At 59.8% G+C, this 24807-nt stretch overlaps 1 protein-coding gene across 2 annotated transcripts; it reads right to left on the bottom strand.

Moving 5' to 3' along the window:
- Positions 1-863: 863 nt before the first annotated feature.
- On the bottom strand, positions 864-23838 carry CSNK1G2 (casein kinase 1 gamma 2). Of its 2 annotated transcripts, XM_065918535.1 has the most exons (12): positions 23563-23838; positions 9573-10004; positions 3627-3667; positions 3432-3501; positions 3205-3353; positions 2870-3104; positions 2711-2796; positions 2543-2627; positions 2295-2443; positions 2108-2191; positions 1907-2013; positions 864-1777 (listed from the first exon to the last, which is right to left on the bottom strand). In XM_065918535.1, exons 2-12 carry the CDS (start codon positions 9754-9756, stop codon positions 1723-1725), a joined length of 1245 nt encoding a protein of 414 aa, XP_065774607.1. In that variant the 5' UTR covers positions 9757-10004; positions 23563-23838; the 3' UTR covers positions 864-1722. The 2 variants fall into 2 exon arrangements, with proteins under 2 accessions (XP_065774607.1, XP_065774608.1); XM_065918536.1 differs by lacking the exon at positions 23563-23838 and having other exon boundaries at positions 9770-9849.
- Positions 23839-24807: the final 969 nt, after the last annotated feature.

Genomic DNA, 24807 nt, shown 5'->3' with positions numbered 1-24807 from the left:
GAGTCTTGTCCCTCTCAGGCCCCATGTTACATTCTAGGGAACCTAGGGCTCCAGGCTGTGGGGTTGGGGGACCTCTACCCACCTTGGCTGGCTGCCCTCAAGGCCCGGCAGAGGTAGGCAGGAGGCCAGGCTCCTGGAGGAGCTGGGCACATTACTTATTTCATGGGTAGGACATTGCATGCCCCAGGCCTTCCTCATGTTGTTGTGACTTGGGGTCCTTGTGAAGCTGCTCCAGGAGCCGCTACGGTTTCTGTCAGGCCAGAGTCAGAGGGCAGCGTGGCCGGATCCTAGTGAGGGCCCACCTCCTGGTCTGCAGATGGCTGCCTTCCTGCTGCATCCTCCAGAGCAGTGGTCACTCTTCCTCTCTGTATAGGGACCCTGGCCCCATCCTGGGGGCCCAATCTCCTGAGACCGACCCCACTGAGGGTTTGGCGCAAACTCTAGGCCCCCAAGAGGGCGTTTCCTCAGCCATCCCAGAGCTCCTTGCTTTGCTGCAGGGTTCACTGGAGACCCAGCCATCCAGACACGGCTGAGGCCTTTCTGCTCCTGGAAGGGAATCTGAGTGGGGGTTTCAAGTGGATTTGTGTAAACCGGGACAAAGTTCCCGATCCTTTATGTTCGTATTTGTGGCTCCTCTGTTCTCACTGTGATGTAGTTAACTGATTTTCCCACTTGCCCCCAATAAACCAACCCGGTTCTTATCTCCACTTCAGTCCTCTTGTTTCCCACCTCCGTTTCTCCTGCGCAGGGGGTTGCTACTCCCTGGCTCCCTCCCCAAGTCGTGTGCCTCCTTTCCAGACACCCAGTCTTGCGTGTCCCTTCCTAGACACACCCCTTTGACAGACTGGACACCATGCTGGGAATTGATTTCCTTTTCCTTTATTTTTTTTAAAAAAGCCCCTAAGTTCTATGGCTTCCAGGAAGCATCAGAGAAACGGAAGTGCCATTTCTGTACACTTTGTAAAGCCAGACCTAGACGCACGCACCGCGAAGACGCCCCAGCTGCTCTACCCGCAGCTCGCAGCCCCAGGGGACCACTGGAACCGCACTGACGGGGCTGCCCGCTCCACACACACCTGCGGGGCTCAGACGGGCTTTAAGGCGCTTGTCTCCAGGCTCAGCCGGCAGCGCGGAGCGACACGAAGAGCCCGCCCACGCGCCGCCCACGGGCCTCGAGGTGGCTGCCCCCAGCCGAAGTTCGGGCCGGCGGCTCCACCGACAGGTGCCCAGGACCCCTGAGGGCCGCGCCTGCCGGCCCAGGCTTTGGTGCAGCATTTTGGTTGGGGGTCGCCCCCACCCCGCCTTCCCCTCCAGTCTGGGGAGGCCCAAGGCGGGCTCACCCCCGGCAGCAACGCCCCGCAGCGCCCCCTCGAGAAAACGGCCTTTGGATCGAGGGAGACAAGCTGGACTTTATGACACTAACGGGCGGGCGGCGGTGCTGGCGGCCGCTCTACTCACTCAGCAGACGCGGGCGGGGGCGCAAGGCAGGGCAGCCGCCGTGGTTTCTCTTTTCCTTGTTTTAAATAGTTAATGCTCTCGGAGGGGAGGACTAGACACAGGTGTAGAAATCTCGGCCAAAGTCTTATGTGAAGGTCGTGACCCCGCGCGGGGGGCGGCAGCTCTGCCGGCCTGCAGTCTGCGTCCGGCTGTGGCCAACGCGGCCGTGGACAAGCTGGCCCCGGGGGGCTGCAGCGGGAGGATTCGGGGGTCACTGCCCTGGGGTCACTTGTGTCGCTGTAGCGATTTTCTCTTTCTCCTTTTGAAGAAACAGCAGCACCTGGAAGGGGGACACAGGCTGGAAGGGGGCCCAAGCTGCGGAAGGGGTGAGGGTGGAGAAGGAGGGGCAAGGGTTCGAGGGGGCAGACCCAGGACACCCCTGCTTCCCGTCCCTGCGCGCGGGCCTTACTTTGTGTCGTCAGCCACCTCCACCTCTGCAGGGGCTGTGATGGGGGCGTTAGAGTGCCCGGCGGTGGGGTCGTCGGCATTCAGCTCCCCATTGGTGGAGTTAAGTGCCTGCGGGGAAAGGGGGCGGGGAGTCATGTGGGCCCCGCCTGACACCACCCCCCCAAAACACACACTTTGGTGCGGCCCTTAGCCCGGCACTCACCTGGTTTTTGCTGTAGAGCAGGGCTTTCTCTCGAACCTGAGGCTGCGCGGGCAGGTCGGAGTGAGCCGTGCCGATGGGCGTGGGCTGCAGGAGAGCAAAAGGCAGCTGAGGCTCGGCTGGGGGCTCCTGCCGGCCGCCCCCACCTGCCAGGGGCCCCTCCCGTGACAGCCCCCCTCCCTCCACGTACCAGGGGCTTCCCGGCCCAGTCGTACTCGTAGTCAAACACGAAGCCGCTGCGGTCAAAGAGATCGGTGAAGAGCTTGCGCAGGTAATCGTAGTCCGGCTTCTCGAAGAAGTCTAGGCGCCGCACGTAGCGCAGATAAGTGGCCATCTCCTCTGCAGACACCAACAGAGCTAGTGGAGGCCCGGGGCGGGGGCACTGGGCAGGGGTCTGCAGAGCAAGGGGGCCAGGATACGTGGGGAGACGACTCTCACCTGGGAAACTCTCACAAAGCACCTCGATGGGTGTGGCCCGCTTGGTGTCCCCGATCTTCTGGTAGCGTTCCTTGAGCGTGTCGGCCTGCGGGGGAGTGCGGTCAGCACCTTGGCCGGCCCGCCCACCTGGGAGACCTCCGGCCTGCCCACCCAGCCTGGCCCACCCACCTTCAGACCCTGCCAGGGCAGGCTGCCGCGCAGAAAGTACATGAACATGTGGCCCAGCGCCTCCAGGTCATCACGGCGACTCTGCTCTGCGGGGGACAGCAGGTCAGCATGGCCCTCCCAACCCCCATCCCCTGCCCGGCCCACACGCCCCCCACTCACCCTTGCCCAGGTGCGTGTTGATACTCATGTAGCGTGCCGTGCCTGTCAGGCTCTTGTGCTCGCGGTACGGGATGTGCTTCTTGGTCTCGGGGTCGATGTACTCCTTGGCCAAGCCGAAGTCGATGATGTGGATGGCGTGTTGCCGCTTCGTGCCCGGCCGCCCCACTAGGAAGTTCTCCGGCTTCACATCTCGGTAGATGAGGCTCTTGGTGTGCACGTACTCCATGCGCGTGATCTGCCAGTGCCCGGGCGGTAGGTGGGCCTCAGCCCGCTCTCTGCGCCCCCAACTCCCGCCGCCCCCCGCCCCGCCCTTTCCGCCCCATCCCGGCCCGCACCAGCTGGATGGCTATCATGAGCACCGTCTTGAGCGTGAACGTGCGGTCGCACAAGTCGAATAGGTCCTCTAGGCTAGGCCCGAGCAGCTCCAGCACCATGGCGTTGTATTTCCCGCACGGGCCGAAGTAGTAGACCTGAGGGACGCCCTCTGCGGATGGACGACATACAGACTAGCGGGGTGCCCAGGCGGGCTCCCCCGGCTCCCCCACGCCCGGCCCTGGGGTACCTGCGGCGCTGAGCTGCTTGTAGAAGCGGTACTCTAGGTGCAGCTGCGGCGCCCGGGACTTGATGGGCTCCTGGGAGGGACGAGAGGACGCATGGGCGGTACGCAGGGCGCGGTCCTGCCCTCCTCCCACCCCGACCCTGTCCAGGCCCATCGGGACAGCTGCCGCTTGGGGCTAGGGGGAGGGCATGGACTCACCAATTTGATAGCTACGTATTCATTTGTATAGAGATTCTTTCCTGTGGGAGAAGCAGCACGTCAGGTCCGTGGGACTTCCAGCCCACGAGACCACGAACCACCCACCCCTCCAAGGGGCATCTCCTGTTCCCCCCACAGCACTCCTTGTGCTTGTCCCCTCCTTTCCCAGTCTAGGAGGGAAAGGGATGCCTGCAAGGGGCTCCCCCCCGGCTGTGAGCACCCCCACCCATCCCGTCCCCAGGCCAACCCTGCCTCCGCCCACTGGGGGCTGCTCCCCTGTCCTCCAGCGGGATCCTTCCCGCCAGCACGCCCACGCACTCCACTTTCTCCCATCTAGAAGAGTGAACACAGAACAGAGTCCTGGTGACCTCAAGGCCCTTCTTCAGCTCCGGAGACCTGGAGGAGACATCCACACAACCCCACACCCTGTCTCTGTCCCCATGTGCTCTCTGAGCCCTCCTCCACCACGCCATTTGACCAGCACTCACCCCTCTCGGCTCTAGGGACCCTCGAGGGCGCCCCCCAAACCGCACCCTGCCCATAAGTCCAAATAGTTAAGTTGTAAACCTCTGCTGGACAAGCCCCACCGCCTCACTGTGGAGCAAGGGCCCCAGGCCAAGAGCTCCTTCTCCAGCCTGAGGCTTCCTAGCACAAAACCCATTGGGAGGAAAGTAACCTGTGTCCTTGGCTTAGAAACTGACATGCCTGTGGCAGGAGGTCTCCCATAGCCCCTCACCAGCCACCTGACCCTCCAGGTGTGCATGGAGAACCAGCTACTGTGCTCAACCTCATAAAACTGCAAACACAAAAGTTTCAGAACCCCTGCGCAGGCCAGCTTTTCACCTGCTAGTTGCCACCCTTGGCTAAGCCCCAGACAGCGCCCAGGGGTGGTGGCCTGTGTGCATACCCAGCAACCTGCCGCACCCTCTCTGCCCCTCTCAGCACCAGTCGGTCACCCTCTGGGGCCTGAGTGCCAGCAAGCCCCACGGTGTGCTGTGCCCCCAAGGAGACCTCATGCTGAATCACCCCACTGCTGCATCTTGCTTCTGAGAGGGTCCAGCGTGGGAAGAGGCCTCAGCTAACCCTCCATCCCCCTGCAGTGGGACAGTCTGAGTGCCCAAGGTGCTGGCCCCATCTGCCCCACTCATGGGGTGGCTGAGACACCGATCTGTAGGACCACACAGGCTGAAGCCAAGGCCCACATGCCTGTCATATCAGCTCCCTCCTCCCCCCATCCTGGGTCTCCCATCACTGTGGCCCCTGCCTGGGGTCTTCAGCTCAGCCCCTGCTTCTCCAGGGCCTTGGTTTCCCCTGTGGTGCACAGTCAGCTGGTCAATTTCCCCAGAGACCTGACAGCATGGCCCCCAAGTCTGCAGAGGAATCGTGTCTTGGGAATTAGCTTCACAATGCGCTTAGTGCTCAGCGTAGGGGGCATACCACCTTCGTTAGGTTTATCCTGTAGACACCTGGAGAGTAGATTTTTAAATGTTTCCTTTCCCACTGTAGCTCCAACAGAGAAATACAGCTGATCCATGCTGGTACACCCAGCAGCCTTACTAAACTCACTCCCTCCTGTTAACTGAGCGGTCACTCTGGCCTCTGCACATGGACAGTCAGGCTGTCTGGACGGGTCACGCATGTTTCTTCCTGTCCCATCTTTCCACATTTGGTCCATTCACTGCCGCTGTCGGGAAAGGGTACCCTCTGGGACCCCTCCTGCAGCCTCTATTCTTCCATTCCGATGAGTAAGACGCCCGTGGGCAAGGAGAGAAAGCCTCCATCTAGTCCTGGTTGTCAGATTTTGAGTAAAAAACAGGCATGCTTCTTGTGACCCCCCAACATTTTATTGTGAAAGCTTCAGATACAGAAAATGCAAGAGCCGGGGACACGAAGCCTGCACCCTCGCCGCCAGGCTCGTCAGCTCATGGTCTGCTCTGCTCTGCCGCACGGCTGCACAGTTGTCACCTGTTCATTCTCAGATGCGTCTCAAAGTTGTAGACCTCAGTCCCCTGTTCCCTAAGTACTCCAGCCTGCAGACCACCTTCAGTCTGTACTCAGTCCCTGTTTCTCCCTTGGGAAGCGACACTGATCACTGAAGAGCCCTACATGAGCTCTGTGCCACCCCGCCCCATCAGGACAGAGCACATCCCACTCACCTCCCCAGAAGAGGCCTTCCTTCGGCAGCGCATCACTTCTTGGCCAGGTCTGCTGGCTTGTCCTGCCCTCCACACCCCCAGCCGCCTGACCGCTGGCTCCTGGGAGGTGTCTGTTTGGATCTCACGCCCAATTTTAATCGCACCGCCTGTCTTCTGACTGAGCCATACCCGTCTCCTGTGCCGTGGACACTGGCGTTTTGTCCGGGGGTGCTCTGCCAACAGCACCTCCCAGCATGTGGCTCGCCTGCTCCTGCTCTTAACACTTCTGGATGCTTAAACTGCGATGATGTCTAACTGGTCCCTCCCAGTAAACAGTGATCTTCTTCTAGGTCTTGTGGGAGAAACCTGATGTTTTGCTGCATGTGTGAGCTCTGGGGTTCAGCTGAGTTTAACGTGAATGTGTGGTCTGTGCACACGCACATGCGGGCAACTAGAATCCGTGGTTACAGTCTCCCCGTGGACCTCAGGGTTCTGGGCTCGGCAGACTGTGTGAAGAGTAAGAGTCTGTGAGGCCTGATGAAGAACAACTCAGGGGGGACACTGTGAGCAGAAGGGAGATGCCAGGGGCTGCCCAGGGCAGGAGCAGGCTGCAGACACTGCATCCAGGGCACGGAGACTCCCCGAGCTCCCCTCCACTCGGCTGAAAACCCGGAGAGCCCATATATTGGGAGGGGCGTGACTCCAGCCCTTAAATAATGTCTTCTCTTGGGCCAGCCTATCAGAGCTGCGAGCCAGCCCCTCATGGGTTCAAGATGAGCCCCCAGGATGAAGCATAATCCAGACCTCACAGGTGCTACCCACGTTGTCCAACAACTGATCAAACATCAGTACACATGTGAAAAACGAACAGGACCGTAAGAAGGAAAAACAGAATCAAAGGGACCCTAGAAACTGGCGTTTAAAATAGACACTGCAGACAGGAACCCTCCTACACTGCTGGTGGAAATGTAAGGTCGTGCAGCCACTGTGGAGAGCAGTATGCAGATTCTTCAGAAATCTAAAAATAGAGCTGCCATATGATCCTCCAATTGGGCATATATCTGGTGAAAACTCTAAATTCAAAGACACAAGCACCCCAATGTTCACAGTAGTACTGTTCACAGTAGCCATGACAGGACATGGAAGCAACCTAAATGTCCATGGAGAGATGACTGGATTGAAGATGTGAGACATATATACAATGGAACACTCAGCCATAGAAAAGAAGGCAATAACGTCATTTCCTGGTGGTACAGTCGATAAAAATCTACCTGCCGATGCAGGGAACACAAGTTCCATCCCTGAGCCACAGCTACTGAACCCATCCTCAACAAGAGACGCCACCACAATGAGAAGCTAGTGCACCGCAAGGAAAAACAGGCCCTGCTAGCCTCAACTAGAGAAAGCCTGAGCACAGCCAGGAAAACCTCACAGAGCCAAAAATAAATTTTTTAAAGAGATGAAAAAAAAAAAAAAAAAATGTCTATATATGTGTAACTAAATCACTTTGCTGTAAGGTAGAAATTAACACATTATAAATCAACTATATGCCAATTAAAAAATAGCTACTTTAAGTATATTCAAGAATTAAAGGAAAAGATGCAAAATTAACAAGCAGATGGAAAAATCTCAACAGGAAAAATAAGAGGAATCAAATGAAAGTGAAAAATATCATGTATGAAATGAAAATTTCAGTGGATGTACCTAATATATTATAGATGCTGCAGAAGAAAAAAAAGAGTGAACATACAATAAAGAAATGAAAGTTGTCCAGATTGAAGAAAGCAAGCAAGCTGGGAAAAAACTCAAAGGAACTTGAGGGACCTGTGGGCTAGCATCCAACACTCCTGACAGGCTTCTCCGGTGGCTCAGTGGTAAAGAATCTGCCTGTTAATGCAGATCCCCGGTCCAGGAGGACCCCACATGCCACAGAGCAACTGAGTCTGTGTGCCACAACCTGCACTCCAGAGCCTGGGAGCTGCAGCTACCCCAGAGCGCGTGCGCTCCAAGAGGAGAGGCCACTGCAAGGGGAAGCTGAGGCACTGCCACTAGAGCGCAGTCCCAACTCACTGCAAACACAGAAAAGCCCACACAGCAACGAAGACCCAACGCGACCAAAAACAAACAATTAAAACAACACACTCCTGACCATAAGTGACTGGAGTACGAGAATGAGAAGAGACTAGACAAAGGTAGAAAAAGTATTTGGGGAAATAATGGCAATCCTTGCCCAAATTCAATGAAGCAGCGTGCAGATCCTACAAACTCAATGAACCCCGAGAAGGATAAACAGAAAAGCATACCTAAACAAGGCAGAATCAAAATCTGAAGCCAAAGATAAAGAGAAATCTTTGGGGGCTTCCCTCGTGGTCCACTGGCTGGGACTCCACTCTGCAATGCTGGGGATACCAGTTGATCCCTGGTCAGGGAAGATGCCACATGCCATGGGGCAACTAAACCTATGTGCCACAACTGAACCCACGATCTCAAGCCTGAGAGTTGCAAATATTGAACCCTGCACACCCTAGGGTTCGTGCTCTGCAACAAGAAGTCACTGCAACGAGATGCCCATGCACTGCAACTAGAGAATAGCCCCTGTTGCAAGTAGGGAAAGCCTGTGCCCACCTTTCTGAAAATCCAGAGCAGCCAAAAATTAAAAAAAAAAAAAAAAAGAAAGAAATCTTTGAAAACAACCAGAAAACAAGACATACGATACACAGAACAAGGCTCGGCATTAGTCAGTGGGGAAAAGCAAATGAATTCCATATTAGGCACCATTTCACACCCACCGACATGCTCAGAATGGAAAGCGGGCCACCCAAAGTGCAGAGGAGAGTGTGGGACATCCAGCGCTCTCCTGTGCAGCCCGCAGGGTTTAGAGATTCCCCGGCTCCGGAAACCAGTCTGGCGGTCCCTCATAAGCACCTACACTCTAGAAGAGCGCCCCAGGGCGGTTTTATTCACAACACCCCAGACCTGGGCACCGGTCCCTCAGCAGGACGAGAGGAGTGAGGAACCCAGAGTCACGTAGGCAGGCGCAGGAAACCACGTGACTGAGCCGTGGGCGGGGGGCCGCGTCGAAACCGCTGGCACTCCAGCCCTGACCAACCTTTACACATGAAGGGCACACACAGCACGGTAGTGTTCTGTATCTGGGCTTCGGAGCAACCACCGAACCTGAATTCTTAAAAGGCGTTTTCTGTGCGGTTCAGGCTGCAGCCCCAAGTGCCAAGGGCAGGACCCGGGGGTGTGAGTGCGTGCGCGTGTCCGTGAGAGCATGTGCAGATGCTTAACTGCGCAGCAGGGCTGAATCTCAGCCCCTTCAGGGGAAGCTGCGGTCGGTCGGGCGGTGGGGGGTGCGGGCCAGGCTGGGGGGAACCCATGCTAGGGGTGGGGTTACACCCCTGCCATCAGCAGCCTGGCCCCGCCCTTGAACCTGGAGCCCTGGAGCCTGGGCGGCGAAGCTCTGCCGGCCCCACCCCAGCGCCCTCAGAATCTGCCAAGGTGCAGACTCTGCTCGGGCCTCTCCACCCAGCCTCACAGGGCTGCCGGACACATTTGACACTGGCAACAACAGACACGAGCTGGGCAATGACCACCAGACAGGGACTCGGGATTGCCCAGAGCTCACCACTAAGGGCTGTGCAGGATACGCCCCCGGTCCTCCGCTCTGCCCCGTTGGGTACCATGGGCCAGGAGCCCCCAGCACAACTGCTCCTTCCTTGGGCAGAAGCCCCAAGCACTTACCTGTGTTCTGTCCCCACGACTCCCACCGCCCCCAGGGCCCCAGACGTGATCGCGCGGGGCTCACCTAGCCGGAGCTCCCCGAAGTTGCCACAGCCTATCTTCTTCCCGACCCGGAAGTTGGGGCCCACCATCAGGACCCCCGAGCTGGTCCCCGAGCTGCGGACGCCATGGCTGGCCCGGCCGGCGGCCTTGGACATTCTCCGGCCCTCCTCCGACTCCCCTTTCCCTCCTTTCTTGTCAAAATCCATAAGTTTGTGGTACCCTGGCCTCTCCACGGTGACTCTGCTGCCGTGCAAATCCGGCTCCACGGAGACCTGCGGTCGCGGCGGCTCTTCGGGGCTAACACCCCATGGCGCCCGGCGCGCTCCAGCTAGTGGGACGTGGGCGCGCGCGAGGGCCCGGCCGCAGCGCTCATCTCGGTGGCCTCCGGGTCGCGCACGGGGGGAGGACTCATGCTGCTGACGGGTCCCGGGGGCTCAAATCTCGTGGGTCTCGGCTGGAGGAGAAACAGAGGCCCAGGTTAGAAAGACACGCGCCTCCGCTACACGTGCCCGGAGGTCCAGAGCACAGCCTAGCTGGACCTGGGACTGGGCCGTTCACTGCTGGTGGAACCTCCTTCTGGAAAGATCTCTGAGGCACTGGTGCAACTTGGAGCCTTCTAGGGGCTGAGGGATGGGAGGTTCAGGCCTCTTGAGAATCCCACGCATCCCCTGCTGCCCGCCCCCGCCCTCCCCAAGGGCTGCAGGATGGCTCTGCCGGCAGGGGAGATGCCCAGTTGAGTGACCGAGGCGCCACCCCCGCCCCTGCCATGCGGCACTGAGCCCTCCGAAGAGGACAGATGCAAAGCAGTACATGCAGGGGCCTCGGAGACAGGCCCCACCACTGACATGGGGACTCCAGAGATGCCCCTCCCTCCCCCACCCAATGTCCAGGGCACATAGAGGTCCCTGGGCCTCGTTCCAGGAGCTCGTGACCCTGTGGTTAGGTGGGTGACCCACTGCTGCAGGACAGAAAGCAGGCAAGGAGGGGCTACGGAGGCCAATACCAGCCTGGCTTCATTTGGCCCAGCAGCCCCCTGCCTTGACAGGGCTGGCTGGGCACATGTCGCTGGGGTGAGTCCGGCCTGGCCTCGCCAGTACAAAGCTGGGGTTGTGGACCAGATGGCAGGCACCCCAAAAGTCCCCCAGGTTGCAGGAGAAGCAGCCCAAGTCAGGGGGTGTGGACACACAGGCTGTGTCTGTGGTGTGGGCTCCTCCCTCCCCCCAGCCCTCCCTACACCCCCGTGCAGACCAGTCACCCTGTGTCCAAGACAGAGGAGGGTCTCCCCTGCCAGCCATCCCCTTCTCTCAACCACAATTAGTGCACCCTCCAACAGGCCCTCACCGCCTCCCGTTCTCTCACACCAAAGTCACAGGAATCTCTCTAGAAAGAAAACACTAGCGTCCTCCTCTAACACCTCCCTAGCCCCGCTCTGGCCCAGACTGGCCACCGTGAGGCTCACACCTCTGCCCCTCCCTCCCAGGCACTCAAGGGCTGACACCTGGTGAAGGCCACGCCCACCTAACAGCCAGGGTGAGGGGAGGCCAGAGGTGGCCCTTCCTGGAGAGTAGGGCGTACCAACACCAGGGTCCTAAGGTTTCAGCAGGATCAGCTCCGTAGAGCCTGGTGCCCTAGCCCCTGAATGGGTGCCCACACAGCCTCCAGTGCTGATGGACAGAAGGGCCAGGCAGCCCCCGTGTGTCACTGACGGCACAGGTGCCAAGAACAGGCCCCAAAGAGGGGACCCCCTGGGTACATGCCCAGAGGCAGGACCACAAGCTGGTAAGACTGAGGCCGGGGTGCTCACACACACGTGTACACGCCAGTCCTCGCTTGGGCACAGCTCAGGAGTCCCAGACAGGTAGGAGCCTGGGCTTCAGGCCAAACCTCACTGCTTACAGCTGGCGGCTCCCACGCTTCCCAACCACATGAACAGCGTGCACAATCCGACCCCAGCGAGGACCCATGCACCCAGCTCCACCGCTGCTGGGGTTCCTGGCGGCCATGTCCACCCCCGAGCAAGGGCCCAGCCTGGGGCCGTGTGAATGCGGCTTTTACACCAGCAGCGTGTGCCCCTCCTGAGACCAGCGCCCTGGCACCTGTGGATGAGACCCCCCTCACCGGGCTCTGGGGCGCTGGCCTGGCCAAGCAGCTGCTGCTCTGCCTACACCTCCATCTCCATTGGTCGCGCTTATGGGAGACTGGCCAGAACCACTGCGATGCCAAGGGGGCGCCAGACAGCAGGAGTGACCGGAGGGAGGGAGGGAGGAGCCTGACCAAGGGGCCGGGGGCTCAGGGCAGAGCAGGCTGCCCAACCCCCACTCCACGGGCGGCCTCCACCTCAAGGGGCCATGCTGAGCCCCAACTGCCCACAGTTCCCTGTGGGGGGAGGCTGTTCAACCTCAAGGATTTGGGAGTTAACTGTGAACAGCTGCTACAAATTTACAAGTAAACAGCTACATTAAAAACATTAATATGTAGTAGAGAGCAAAGACTAATAGGGACCTACAGTAGAGCACAGAGAACTCTACTCAACACTCTGCAATGACCTATATGGGAAAAGAATCTAAAAAAGAGTAGATACGTGTAAACCTGTAACCGGTTCACTTTACTATATACCTTTACTAACACAACACTGTCGATCAATTCTACTCCAATAAAATTTAAAAGCACACAAAACGGCCAGCAAGCCTACTGGGGTGGAGACTGCATGCTTGGTTCTGAGTTCCTGGGACATCTTTATTCACATCTGGAGACGACGACCACGGGGCTTACAACCCCTTCCAGAGAGGACAGATCAACGGCTCTTAATAGACCTTGCTTTATGCTTGCAGAGTTGTGCTACAATCACCTCTGGCTCCAGAATGTTCTATCCCCTAAGAGGAAGCCTGTTCCCATCAGCAGTAACCCGCCTCAGCCCCTGACCACCAGGAACCCACTCTCTGTGTCCGTGGATCGGCCTATTCTGGACGCTTCCCACCAGTGGACTCACGCCCTGTGGGTCCTGTGTCTGCTTCTCTCACTGAGCATCGTGTTCTCAGGGCCTGTCCACGTGGTAGCGAGTGTCAGGGCTTCTCTCCTTTCCGTGGCTGAGGGATGCTCCTGGGTGTGGAGGGACACACTCACCCACAGGACACCCAGCTGTGTCCACTCTTGGGCCACAGTGAACAGAGTGGCTACAGTGCTTCTGCACTAGTTTCCAGGAGGCCACGTGCTGTCCCCCTCCCGGGCACTACCTACGGCTAGAATTGCAGGGTCAGGTGGAGGCTCTAGCTTAATTGTTGGAGGAACGGGAGGCTGCCTCCCGTCAACTATCCCACTCCCACCAAAGCCCTCTGCTGCCTCGGGGTGGTTCTGATCTGCATTTCCCCAATGGTCCTGCTCCACCTCCAGACACATGCCTTCCCCAGCACTCCCTCCCCCCACCCAGCACCAGACACACTCCTGTGAATCACTCATTGCTTGTTGGAACAGCACCCGCAGGGGATGGGCTGAAGGGCTGAGGGTCTTCACAGGGAGGCAGGACAAGGGCCTTCACACCTTGAGAGGAGGTGAGCCCGGAGGCCAGGGTGCAGCCAGGCTCGGAGCAGCCAGACACCTGACTGCATGGGAGCTTGTGCCCATGACTCGGTAACACGCCAGTGTGAGATTCCTGCAGAGAGCGAGCCATGCCCTGCAAACATCTGGGTACCTCCTGCTCCCAGACAACACACCTGCACAGGTAACCCTCCTTTCTCTGAAATCCTGCCAGGTTCCACAACAAGCGGACACCAAAAGCCCCTTGCCCCCGGATGAACAATCAGAAGTGGTTTCCTGCCAGATTTTCTTTCCTCTAGGAAATTAACTAAAACACAGGTCCGGACGCACACCCCCACACACAAAGGTGCACAGAGGTGGTCGTAGAGCCCATGGGAAGCTCAAAGACAGCAAGGAGATGTCTGCATTCTTCTGTCTCCATGCCTGAGGACACTGCGGGCACTCCCACCGGGCGCTCCCGCCCACAAGCAGCAGAGAAAGAGCCAGGGAGTGTACGGCCGTGGCAGGACACTGTAGGGCCCCCACCCAGGGAATGGAGGAGACACGCATGGAGGTCTGGAGGGACAGTGGCCCAACCAGGAAGACCAGGTGGGAACAAAGGAGGGGAGGGGAGGGTTGGAGATTGGGGCTAGACTTCCTGGCCAACAAGATGTGGGTGCGTCCGCGTCGATGGAGGAATGGTGGGCAGGGGCCTTGCAGTCCCCCATGCCGCTGCTGTGACCTACTCATCCCTCACAGGCAGGGACTAAGGTCTGAGTCCCACTTTGTGCAAACTGTTTTTATGGGGCCCAGAGTCACGGGGGTCCTGGTGTGCAGCACACGGACAGCGACCAGGCCTCAAACTAGAAGCTGTGGCGGGTGTGCTGCCCCAGCCCAGCCCGCCAGCCCAAGTGGCCCTGACGAGACACCAGAGGCCCGCCCCGTCCGTCAGCCCCTGGCCAACAGGGCAGGCATGTGGCCACCAAAGGGTCACCGCCTGCGGGGGACAGTGGACACCAAGGAGACAGGTGCGGAGGCCAGACCCTGACCCTCCCAGAGACAGGACGCCAGCGCCTACTCAACCCATGAACAGGAGCTACCACCCGCCACCCCACAGAGGTCTTCCTGGGTCCTCTCTTGGGACCTCGGGGGGGACGGCCAGAGCGAGTCACCGGCTGGCCTGCGGGGCGCAGGAACAGCAGAGTGGACACAGGACTAAAAGCAGAGTCAAACGCCGCCAGGAGCCTGGAAGCTGACAGGTGCCCCCGGCACACCTGGTGAACCGGGAAGCAGGTGTGTGTGATGTCAGCAGAGGCACTAAAACTCGGGGGGAAGGGAGGGACCGAGCCCAACACCCGGCCCTAAAGCAAGCCAGTCTCACCCCACCAGTGTGCCCCCAGTTCCTCCCAAGGGCACCTGGACTCACTCCTCACTCCGGGAAGGCCCCCCAGGCGTGTGGACTCTGCTCAGGTCCTCGTGGGGAACTTAAACCCCAGGCAGGCAGGGCTCCCAGCCTACCCCCAACCCTCCCAGCCCACACCCCCAGTGACCCCCGGCCTGCCTTCCAGCTCAGGGGGCTTACCTGCTGCGTTCTCCTGGGGGTCCTCCATCTTGTCAGGGCCAGGGCCAGGCCCCCTGGCAGAGGCCCCAGGAACCCCCTTCTCTGACCGTCTCCACCCAGTGATGTCACAGTCCCTGCTGACGTCACGGGCACAGCCCTGAGCCAGAGGCAGGGTGCATCTGGAGGAGTGGCAGCAGCTTCACCCCTGGGGGTGGCCCCACCACACCTGCAGGTTCTGCCGTGGTAGCCACCTGGGAGTGCAGGGCTCCAGGGCGACCCTGGCCACAGCCCCCTCAAGCGCCTCTGGACACACACGTCCCCCTCCTCAGGAGTCACCCAGGTCCTGGGCCCCAGCAGCCACGAGTACCCCAAGTGCCAGGTGGTGCCATCCACACACCACTCCCTGAAAGGGACCTGGGATCTGGAGATGCACCAGCCTGGGGGGCCGCAGCCTGGAAGCCTGACGTCACTGACAGGTAGTGTTACCCGCGACACGGGTGACAGGGAGTGCGCCAAGAACGGGGACCAGACCCCAGGACGAGGTCAGCTTCCAAATGAAATCAAGCAGAAACGGTTCACGACCAGGGACTTACAGACAACGGAACACAACCCTGGATAACTGGGAAAGGAGGGGGCACCCAGGCAGGGGCTGTAGCAACCCTGAGGGAAAGGCCCTGTGCGAGGACACGCAGGGTTCATTGAGAAGGGCAAGGGAAACAGTCAGAGCTCACGCTCAGGGTCATGAAAAGCAGGTGTGGGCAGACGCGCAGGTTCATCCAAGTTACAGACAAGCCCAGAAGGATGTGGGACTCGGAGCACTTTCCCTGCAGCCTTTCCAAGGACTTAAACATGTGCATGACAAACCCCACGGCCCCAGCCCAGCAGTCAGCAGGCCATGTGCTTGCTGGAGTGACCACTAGCTGGCTCCCTGGGCACACTTGAAAACCCCCACGACTGAGAGCTGAGAGAGAGAGATGGGGAGAAGAGGGATCGGGGAGGGATACAAAAAGTGCTCAAACCCCGCATAACACCTGCTGAGAAGGGACAAGAAGGCACAGAGCCAGGGCTAGGTGGCCACACGGGCCATAAGTGAGAAGACAGACACACGTACGGAGACGGCTGTACCCCCCACAGGAGAGCCGACAACGGGCAGAGCCCGGGGGGCCTGGGGCAGAGAGGACGGGGGAAGCGCGGACCCTGGCTGAGGATGACACACCAGCACCGGCCCATCAGCCGCGACACGGGTGACAGTGAACTGAGGTGTGACCCACAGGGACCCCAAACTGATCCACAGACTCGCCATAAACCTAACACTGCTCTGAAACAGAGTCTAAACAGGTTGTTTAAAAAACAACCTCCACCACCTCTGGCAGCGCCCCCCAGAGCCCCCCTCCCTCTACACGGTGCCAGGTGGGCACACTCCTGCCCAGGACCTTTGCACCCGCAGCCCAGCACCCGCCCAGCCCCTCGGCCTCCACCACAGAGCCCACCATGCCGCCAGTCCAGCAAGCACCCGTCCCAGGGACACAGAGGCACCAGCCAGGAGCACGGCTGCTCCTTGGTGTCAGGGTCCACGACCCCCAGAGCAGAGCAGGGAGGACAGGCGACACCTTGGTCAGTCAGAGAGAAAGACGGAGCCCCAGCTGAGCACCGGGCGGGGACACGAGCCCTGAGAGTGATCGAGACGTGGGCTCTGAGGCCAGACGAGGGGGAGACGCCTGATGACCTGCAGGGCAGCCTCCATGGTGCCCGGTGCCTGCCCCATGCCCAATGGAATCCTGGGCTGGCCTCTGCTAGCAGGTGCAAACTCTCCTGAGCTCAGAACGGTGGGGAGGGGGATAGGAGAGCTGGGCTGGACCACCCTCCAGAGTGTGTAGCCTCAGCCCAGGGCAAGGGGCTGTGCGGGCAGACATTAAAGATATTAAAGGGCCAGAGCACCTGCAGACCTGCCAGAAAACCACATGTCCTGTCTCCCCGTCTTATTGGAGCTGGCCGAGCATCACTCACCCACCCAGCTCTCCTGCTGGGGGAGATGGCTCCTTTACTCTGGAGGGTCCTCAGAGGTCGGCACATCCGAGACAAGGACCCAGCCCCTCTGCTCAGGACTGGTGGTTGGGGGAGGACCAGCACCCACCCACCACGCAAGATCCCGTGTCCCAACTGGAGCCTCCCTAGACCTGGTGCAGCAGCGGGAGGGCCAGGCCAAAGCACAGGAGCACACGCCCCCGGAAGGATGGCTTCACTCCTGTGGGCGCAGCTGGAATGGTCTCTCGCCCCAAGGAGGAGGAGACCCACGGCCACTCTCAGGGGGAAGCGGAGCACAGCAAGCAACCAGACCCGCCTGTAACACACCCATGGTGTGTGGGGATTTGGAAGGACGTCACTGACGTGTGAACAATGCCCACCACCTAGATTCTGAGTGAGTTCTCAAAACTTTCCCACGCTTGGCCGAAACATCCATTTTCCTCAATGTGTGTGTGTCTTCTGCCCCTGAAAAACACCGACGACAGGACAGGATGATGGTAACACGCGGCCAAGGCACCTGGCCCTGTGGGGCTGCAGTCCCTCCCAGCACCCAATACACCCGCTCAGAGGGGCACCAGGAAGGAAGACCACGGGCCGGCCTAGGTGTCTGAGACATCAAGGGGCAGGGACAGCCCTGGCCCACGTCCTCTGAAGGGCTGGCGCTCCAGAAAAGGGCAGGGCAGCAGGAAGATGGTCTTCCAGAAAATGGCCAGGGTTCCCAGGATCGGAGGAGGTAGAGACACTATGACCAAGGGTCAGACCCTAACCCTGGAAAGGACATCACGACCAAGGGTCAGACCCTAACCCAGGACAGGACACAGAACCTGGAGAGGGAGTCTGCGAGGACGGGGACAAACAGGACCCTCCTCCACGGCAGGTGGCACAGAAGATGAAGCAGCCACCATAGAAAACACAGCAATTCCTCACAAGAGTCACCACTCAATCTACTCAGTGTCCACCCAGGAGAACTGAGAACACGTCCACACAGACCTGTGTGCACAGCGCACAGGCATCCACAGCCGCTACTCATAACGGCTACAAGGCCCACACAACCCAGTGATCACACGTGTCCCTCCACACAGGAGTGTCCTTCAACCAAGAAAAGGGGTGAAGCCCTGACATTCATTACCACATGGAGAGACCCTGAGAACACGATGCTCAGTGAGAGCAGCAGACACAGAAGGACACACAGGTGTGTGATTCCACTGATGGGAAACGTCCAGAACAGGCAGATCCATAGACACAGAGTGGGGTAGTGGTTCTTGGGGGCTGTGGTTCTTCTGGGGTGACAGAATGTTCTGGAATTGACTTTAGTGATAGCTGCACAACTTGTGAATATACTAAAACCACCGAGGTCTCCTCTCCAGTGAACTTTATGGTCTGTGAGTTGTATCTTAAAGCCAGTGTAGTGTGTGGCATCACAATAAAGCTGTCAGGAAGGGCGTGGGGCTGGGCGGGTGGCCCAGAGCAGGGCTCCTCTGTCCAGTGTGGGTCAAAGTCCGACCCTCAGGCAGCTGCCAGAGTCACACCTCCCACTCCTCCGACAGATGCGGTAACCATTTCAGACAGAAATCAAGAGGTGTGCACCCACAGGAAGTGAAGACACAGAAGCCAGGGAGAAGGTGGGGAGGGGAGGAAGGAGAGCTTGGTCTTCCCCAGCAGCGCTGGCCCAGGCTGAGGGGACACAGAACTCACCCACTGCTCACCCAGCGCTCTTCAAACCGGCCAGGGCAGCCACCCGGCTCATGCTTACCCGCACCCACCCCGGGCTGCTCTCCCCACCCGAGCCAACCTGCTGGCCTCCGGCCCATCTATTCCCATGAGCTGGCAGCACTCCAACCCTGGTCCCCCCAGATTGGCCATGAGCTGGGGAAAAACCCCTGGCCGAAAGGCTGCATCATAATCACCAGATGCCCTACCTGTCCCCAGATGCTGCCTGCAAGGACCACACCTGATCGCAGAGGTTCCAAATCCAACCCACCAGCGACAACGCAGCCCTGAGCCCCAGACAGACAGCAGAAGGATGCAGCCTGGAGTGGCTAGACGTAGATTAAACCCCAGACACCCCACAGACAACAGAAGTTCAGATAAGCAACGAGTTAACTTTTACTGCAAGTGTGTCCCACACACCACCCGGGGTACGTTTATACCAGGCAACTTTCAACCGTTTGTCAGGAACTACAATTGCGCCTGGTGCCCCACGCTTTATCAGCAATATCTGGCCACGCCTGACAGCAGTGCCGACAGCCTCCCGGCAGGACTCACTCCCCAGGGCCCTAATGTTTTTCTACTCAAGCTCTGTATTTGTTAAAATAGAGTGTTTCCAATGAAAATTTAGCTTCCAAATGGTGATAAGCCACACACACCCAAATATGAAGGATGTAAACTATCTCAACAGTAACCTCTCACACCAACTACACATTTGACTGTATCTCAGATACCCCAAACTAAATGAGATAAACAGGTCACCTGTTTCTTTCTGCTTTCTAATCAGCACAGTGTCCACCATCCACATAGCTCTCATCCTGTCTGTATCAGGGGCAGGGGCTGTGGGTCTTGACAGATACGTGTGCCTCCAAAAGACTTGGGACCACCTGCCCCCAGGGTACCAGCATGACCATTGTGAACTGGGAAGTTGAGGCCAGAGTGTGAGAGACGCCGGGCATGCCCTACAGCATGCCTGGGTTGGGGGCACAAGTCGGGGACGAGCCAGGCTGGAGCTTCTAGGCCAAGGGTCTCATCATAGACTCTCCCCTGGGCGGCCACACATGAAGCCCCAAAAGCCCAGCCACAGCTTGGAGACCAGAAATAAACCAGGAGGGACCCTGCGGGTCACCCTTGGGCCAGCAGGAGGGCGGCCCGAGGCAAGAGCAGGGGACATTGCACTGTGGGGGGACCTCAGCCAGCTACCATGTCTGGTCCACAGGAGCAGTATCCCTCCTGACCTGCTTCCACAGACTTCCTGCTCCCAGGGGCAAAGGAAGGGGGCCTGTGGAGGCCCAGAGACAGGCTCAGGGAGCCTCTGAAATGGGTACCTGCAAGCCCCTCAGCTGCAGCTCACTGGGTGCAGCAGGCTGGTGGGAAACCCTGAGGTGGGTGCTCACTGGACCCGACTGCCTTGCCACTGGGCAACGCCTGGACATTGTCCCTCTGTGGCTGCCCTAGAGAATGACCCACTCCAGCCCCATAGGGCGGAGGGGACAGACGGCCTAGAGAGCATGTCTGACACCCCTGCCTATAGCTTCAGAGGAAAAACGCCCATGTCCAGGGGCCGGCAGGTGAAGGGAGAACTAGGCCCAGGCAAAAAGCCCCACGACTGCTCCCTGCTGGTGTGAGAGTAGACGCCGAGGCAGGGCACCGATGGGGGCACAAGGGGTCCTGGAAGCCACCAGTGCCTCAGGTTAAGCCACACAAGCAAAGGGCTGCCAGGCCCGTGGGTCTCCGTGGGCGGCTCCTGGGGAGGTGCGGCCTAGTACATGGTGTGATCAGGTTCCTATAAGATGCCAGGCTCCCAGTGTGGGCCTGGAATGAGCCCGCAGCCAACTCTAGAAGCTACAAGGAAGGGAGCCCTCAGGGCTTTGTGCCCTAGGCACCAGCCCCGTCTCTCTGTTGGACCCCTCTTCTCTCTCAAGCCCCTGGTCTTCCCAGAATTATCTCCCTTGAATTCTTCATCTCGGCCCACTCCCCATCTAGCTGCCCCGCACGCAGCCCCGCTGGGTCACCCACCAGGCTCCCAGAGAGCCCTGCCAATGCCCATCAGCTGGGCCCTGGGACTGCAGCGAGCATGAGGGGCACTGCAAACACTCATCGAGGTCCCATGGAGGCTGTGGGCCCCACAGTGAGTGACACTGCCCTGTAACCCTGCCCTGCAACCTGGGGTGGGGATGGCTGGACCTCCAAAATAGGGATCATGCTGGATCACGCCAGGGGTGACGTTTAAGCACAACTTTTTAATACTCTGAGGTGTGTCATGAACCAGTGTGAAGTCGTGACACATGAGGTGTATCTGTTTCTACCTTTGAACAGTCATGCCGTGACCCAGGATGACACAGGACATGATCTGCACCTGGGTGCCCCCGCCCGCCACCTGCAGGAGAGACTTCCATTGCCTTTCTGCTCAAGCAGGGGCACTCCTGAGCAGCACAGGCCTCGGCAGAGTGAAGGTCCTCTTCCTGAAGGTCACTTGGGCCTCACTTACTCATATGTAGAAAGAAAGGGGGCTTGAGGACTCACCCAGCAAGGCCCCCGAAGTGCCTGAATAGGGTGGGGCAGACACAGAACTGCTCAAGGTGGGACCTTCTGCACCTCCAGGCCTTAGTCCCTGACCAGGCGACAGAAAGAATCCTGACTCGTGGCTAGAGCACACCTGCTGCCTAGATCACAACAGCAAAGCCCCCATCAGGTGTGACAGCCCCGGAGAAACACCAGACACTGACGGTGACCACGACCCAACCCGTATATACAGCTCCTTTACAAAAACCCTTTCCAGGGAAACCAAAGGTGCCCCCCCACCACGCTGACCTGTCCGACACCCCCCAGCCCTGCTGCCAACTCCCTCCCCAGACTAAGACCTTGTAAAGCCTCCCGTAAGGCCTCTGTGGTGCTGGCGGGGAGGGGGGTAAGTCTAGAAACTTTCCAAGGCAGAGACCAAGCCCCACAACAGCCCTGAAAAGAAATGCTGCACCTCTGAGGCAGCCATGGCAAGTCCATCGGACAAGGCATTCCTGGAATCCCATGCTGTCCAGGGGACGTGCCCCTGTCCCCGGTACTGCCTTGAGAGGGCTGGGCCCTCCCTGAGTGCTTGCTCAGACCCAACACCAAATCCCCGCAGCTGTCCGGAACACCTCTCAGCTGGCTGGCTTCCCCAGAGCTGGATGAGCAGACAGGATGCTTTCAGTTTATTAAAAAAAGAAAAAAAAAAAAAAACCCTCACCTACTTCCTCTTGCAACCCAGAGGTAATTACTAGGTAGTTAGAAGGAGGAGGAGATTCAGATGGAATCAGAAGCCACAGTGCAGAGGAGTCTGTGCTCACAGGACCTGCTGTCACAGTTCAGAGCCAGGTGACCAGATACCTGCCCCCAACCCGCCTCAGAGAAATGAGACAGACCCAGAATCAGATAAAAAGGCCCAACAGCAGGGGGGTAAAAAACCAGAGCCCTGCCCAACGCCCGCTGGGGACCTTGGGGTCTCACCCACAGCTGGGATGGCGGTCCAGCCAGCTCCTTCCAGATCTCCTTCCCTCTCTCCACTGCCAGATGCAGCAGACACAACTGGCCCCTGAATCTGGGAGCTGCCCCCCACCAGCTAGATTCCCGGCCCACACTAACCACCCCCATTCCATTTCTCAGAGGTTGGGCCACAGACACCACCGCAGGGGTTGAACTAAACATCTGGGGCTCCAGAGACAACGAGATGGGCCAGTAAAGTCTTGTCTAGCCCAGTGTGCGCTCCTGAGGGTGCTATAGTCAGCCCGCCCCCGACCCCAACCTCCAGCTGCAGAGCCCAGAGCAGGTCACAATTCGGTGGAAACACAGCAGATAAAAACAAACTCCTGGCAACGACCACAAACTTCCCCCAGCAGCTCAGTCTGTTCCCCTCGGGGGCCACATCCAGCCCCCCAGTGGCTACCCCCTTCCCTATCAGAGCCATCCTCCCCTCAGATTCGTGCTTCCCCACTCATCCCCCACACCCTGAGCCAAAGGAGCCCCTGAGGGTCAGGAAACGCCAACTGAGCCTGTCTATGTCCCTCAGGGCAGGGACGAAGCTGCCCAGAAGCCCCTGAGGATGGATGTGTGGACACCCCCGGTAGTCCCAGACACTGGCCGGGCCTGGAGCCCCCTATGGAGGGGGCTGGGGAGAGAACGCTGGACTCCACCTACGTGCACGGAACCCTCCAGGCCGTTTCCTGCAAACAATGCCATCCGGAGGCCAAGCGAATAACCCAGCTGCCCAAAGCCGGCCCAGGACGCCGCCCCGGACGCCAGGGCAGGGCTTTCCCTCAGGCCCCCAGTCCGGTCCTCAACGCCTCCCCTGAGAAAACTGGGGCAGAGGGAGCAGGCGAAGCGCAGGACAGGGAGGGGGTGGTGTGGCTGCCGGGCACGCAGACGTCGCCCCCCCCCCCCCCGCCCCATCTGAAGTGTTTCCGGAAAACAAAGCCGGTGGCGAGGGCGGAAGGGGGAGGCGCAGCCCGGCGAGCGCCGGGAGTTCCTGAGCGTCCCACAACAGGTCCCCCAGCCCAGACCCCTCCTGTTGTTCCCCTTTCCTGCCCCTAGCTCCCCCCACAAATCTGCAGGGCCACAAAGGGCCGAGTGTGCGCGCCAGCGTGGGGAGGAGCGACGGGCCCAGCGGAGAGGGCTGAAGAGGGGGAGGCCACGGGGAGTGGGCAGTGGGCTTGAGCACTTGGGGGGGCAGTGAAGGAGGGAGGTGGGGTGGAGCTGAGGGATGGACAGGCCAGCAGTCAGGAGTGACGAATCCGTGGAGAACACTGAGGTCTGAAGTGAGGGAACAGTAGGGTCTGGAGTGAGAAATGGAGGAACAGTGAGGTCAGTAGTGTGAGGATCTGTAGGGAGTGAGAAGTGGCAGGACCTGAGTTTGGGAGTCACTGACAACGACTACGTCTGGAGTGCAAGGGGGTGGAAACGAGGAGTTGGGTCGACAGTGTGGGGTCACTGGGCTGTAGAGGAAGTTGGGGTCGCCGTGGGGGGTGCAGTCGGGAGTGCAAGGGTTCACAGAAGCAGGTCCACATTGTGGACGTCTGCGAAGTCCGGGGGTCCGAACTGCGGGGTGTAGGGGCTGCGGGGTCTGAGGAGTCTTCGAGACATATGAGCAGAGGGTCTGGGGGTCCGCGGGGGTGGGGCCGCAGGACACGCGACGCGCGTCCGCCGCCGCCAGCGAGGGCGCGCGCGTCGTTACCTGACAGCCTCCGCCGCGGCCGTGGCCCCGCCGCCGGACTGGGCGACTCGGGCTCCCTCAGCAGCGCTGCGTGGACCCCCGCTCCGGACCCTGTTCGTGCTCCGGCTCTGGCTCCGGCGCCCGCTTGGGTCCCCGCTCCCGCTCCCGCGCCGCCGCCGGCCTCCGCATGTTGGGCGCGGGCCGTCCCCGCCGCGCGGGCGCCCGGCTCGCCCCGGTCTCGCAGCGTCGCCCGCGGCCCGCGCTTACGCCGCCAGCGTCGCGGGGGAGGGCCCGGCGCCCACTGCGCAGCCGCTGGCGGCCTTGGGGCGCGCACGAGACGTCACTGAGGGCGGGGCCGAGGCGGCGCGCCCGCCGCTTTGCGGCAACGGGTGACGCCGCGCGACAACCGCTGCGCTTTGCGGTCGCTCCAGGGTGCCCGGGCCACAGCCCGCGGGACTACCGGAGGCCCGCGGCCGTGAGGACACGCAGGGGCTGAGAAGGAACCGGGCCCAGTCCACCCTCCCGGGGGGGCGGGGCTTATGCCGCCGACCCTGTCCCACCCCGCCGTTGCCATGGCGACGCGTGGCCGGTCGCCCCGACACCGCCCACCGCGCTTCTGTGACGTCAAGGTCTCGCCACTTGACGTCACGGCCGGGCGGTTCCGCGGGGCGTGGTCAGCGCGGGGACCCGCCGACTTCCGGGGCGGGCGGCTGGAGTCGGGTTGGGTGGGGCTGGGAGCGGCGAGGGCTGTAGGTGATGGGCGGGGGGCGGGGCGGCGCTTCTCTGCGTGGTAAGAAGCGGTGACGTCAATAAGGAACCAAGGAGGGGGTCACCCAAGGTCCAGCTGGGCCTTCTGGCCGAGCTAGGGCCCTGGCACGCAAGCTGACACTCAACAAGTGTGATCTGCAGAGTGCTGGCTCACGCACCGTGTCAGTCGCGGGCGACTGGCAAGGGGCCCACAGTGAGACCCTGCTCCACCTGGAGCCTCTTCCTGCGGGGAATTTTTACGGTGGAGGGAGACTCATCCATTCTCATCTTTATTAAGTGCCTGCTAGCGGCTCTGAGAATAGAATGGTGAACTAGACTCTTGGCATGGCTTCCCAGCAAGTCCTCAGTCCTGAGCGCGGGGGTAGACAGGACAGAGACTAAATACACAGGATAGTTTCAGGTGGTGTTATAAGGTGGCTTGGGGCAGAAGTACCAAAGGGCAGACCCTAAAGGCCAAAAGCTAGATGTGGCACATGGAAGGAAGATTTCCGTGGTCTC

The sequence above is a fragment of the Muntiacus reevesi genome, chromosome 1 (assembly GCF_963930625.1).
Source record: "Muntiacus reevesi chromosome 1, mMunRee1.1, whole genome shotgun sequence".
Classification (NCBI taxonomy): domain Eukaryota; kingdom Metazoa; phylum Chordata; class Mammalia; order Artiodactyla; family Cervidae; genus Muntiacus; species Muntiacus reevesi.
Note: the sequence above shows the minus strand (reverse complement) of the source record. Positions and strands in the feature narration are given on the sequence as shown.

What these genes read in the sequence shown, in the direction of transcription:
- CSNK1G2 (XM_065918535.1), bottom strand. Translation starts at nt 9,756, where the DNA reads ATGGATTTTGACAAGAAAGGAGGGAAAGGGGAGTCGGAGGAGGGCCGG. An exon ending in CTTCGGGGAGCTCCGGCTAG is followed by an intron (nt 3,668 to 9,572) that starts GTGAGCCCCGCG and finishes CTTCTCCCACAG; the next exon opens with GAAAGAATCTCTATACAAAT. An exon ending in GAGGTGGCTGACGACACAAA is followed by an intron (nt 1,778 to 1,906) that starts GTAAGGCCCGCG and finishes TCCCCCTTCCAG; the next exon opens with GTGCTGCTGTTTCTTCAAAA.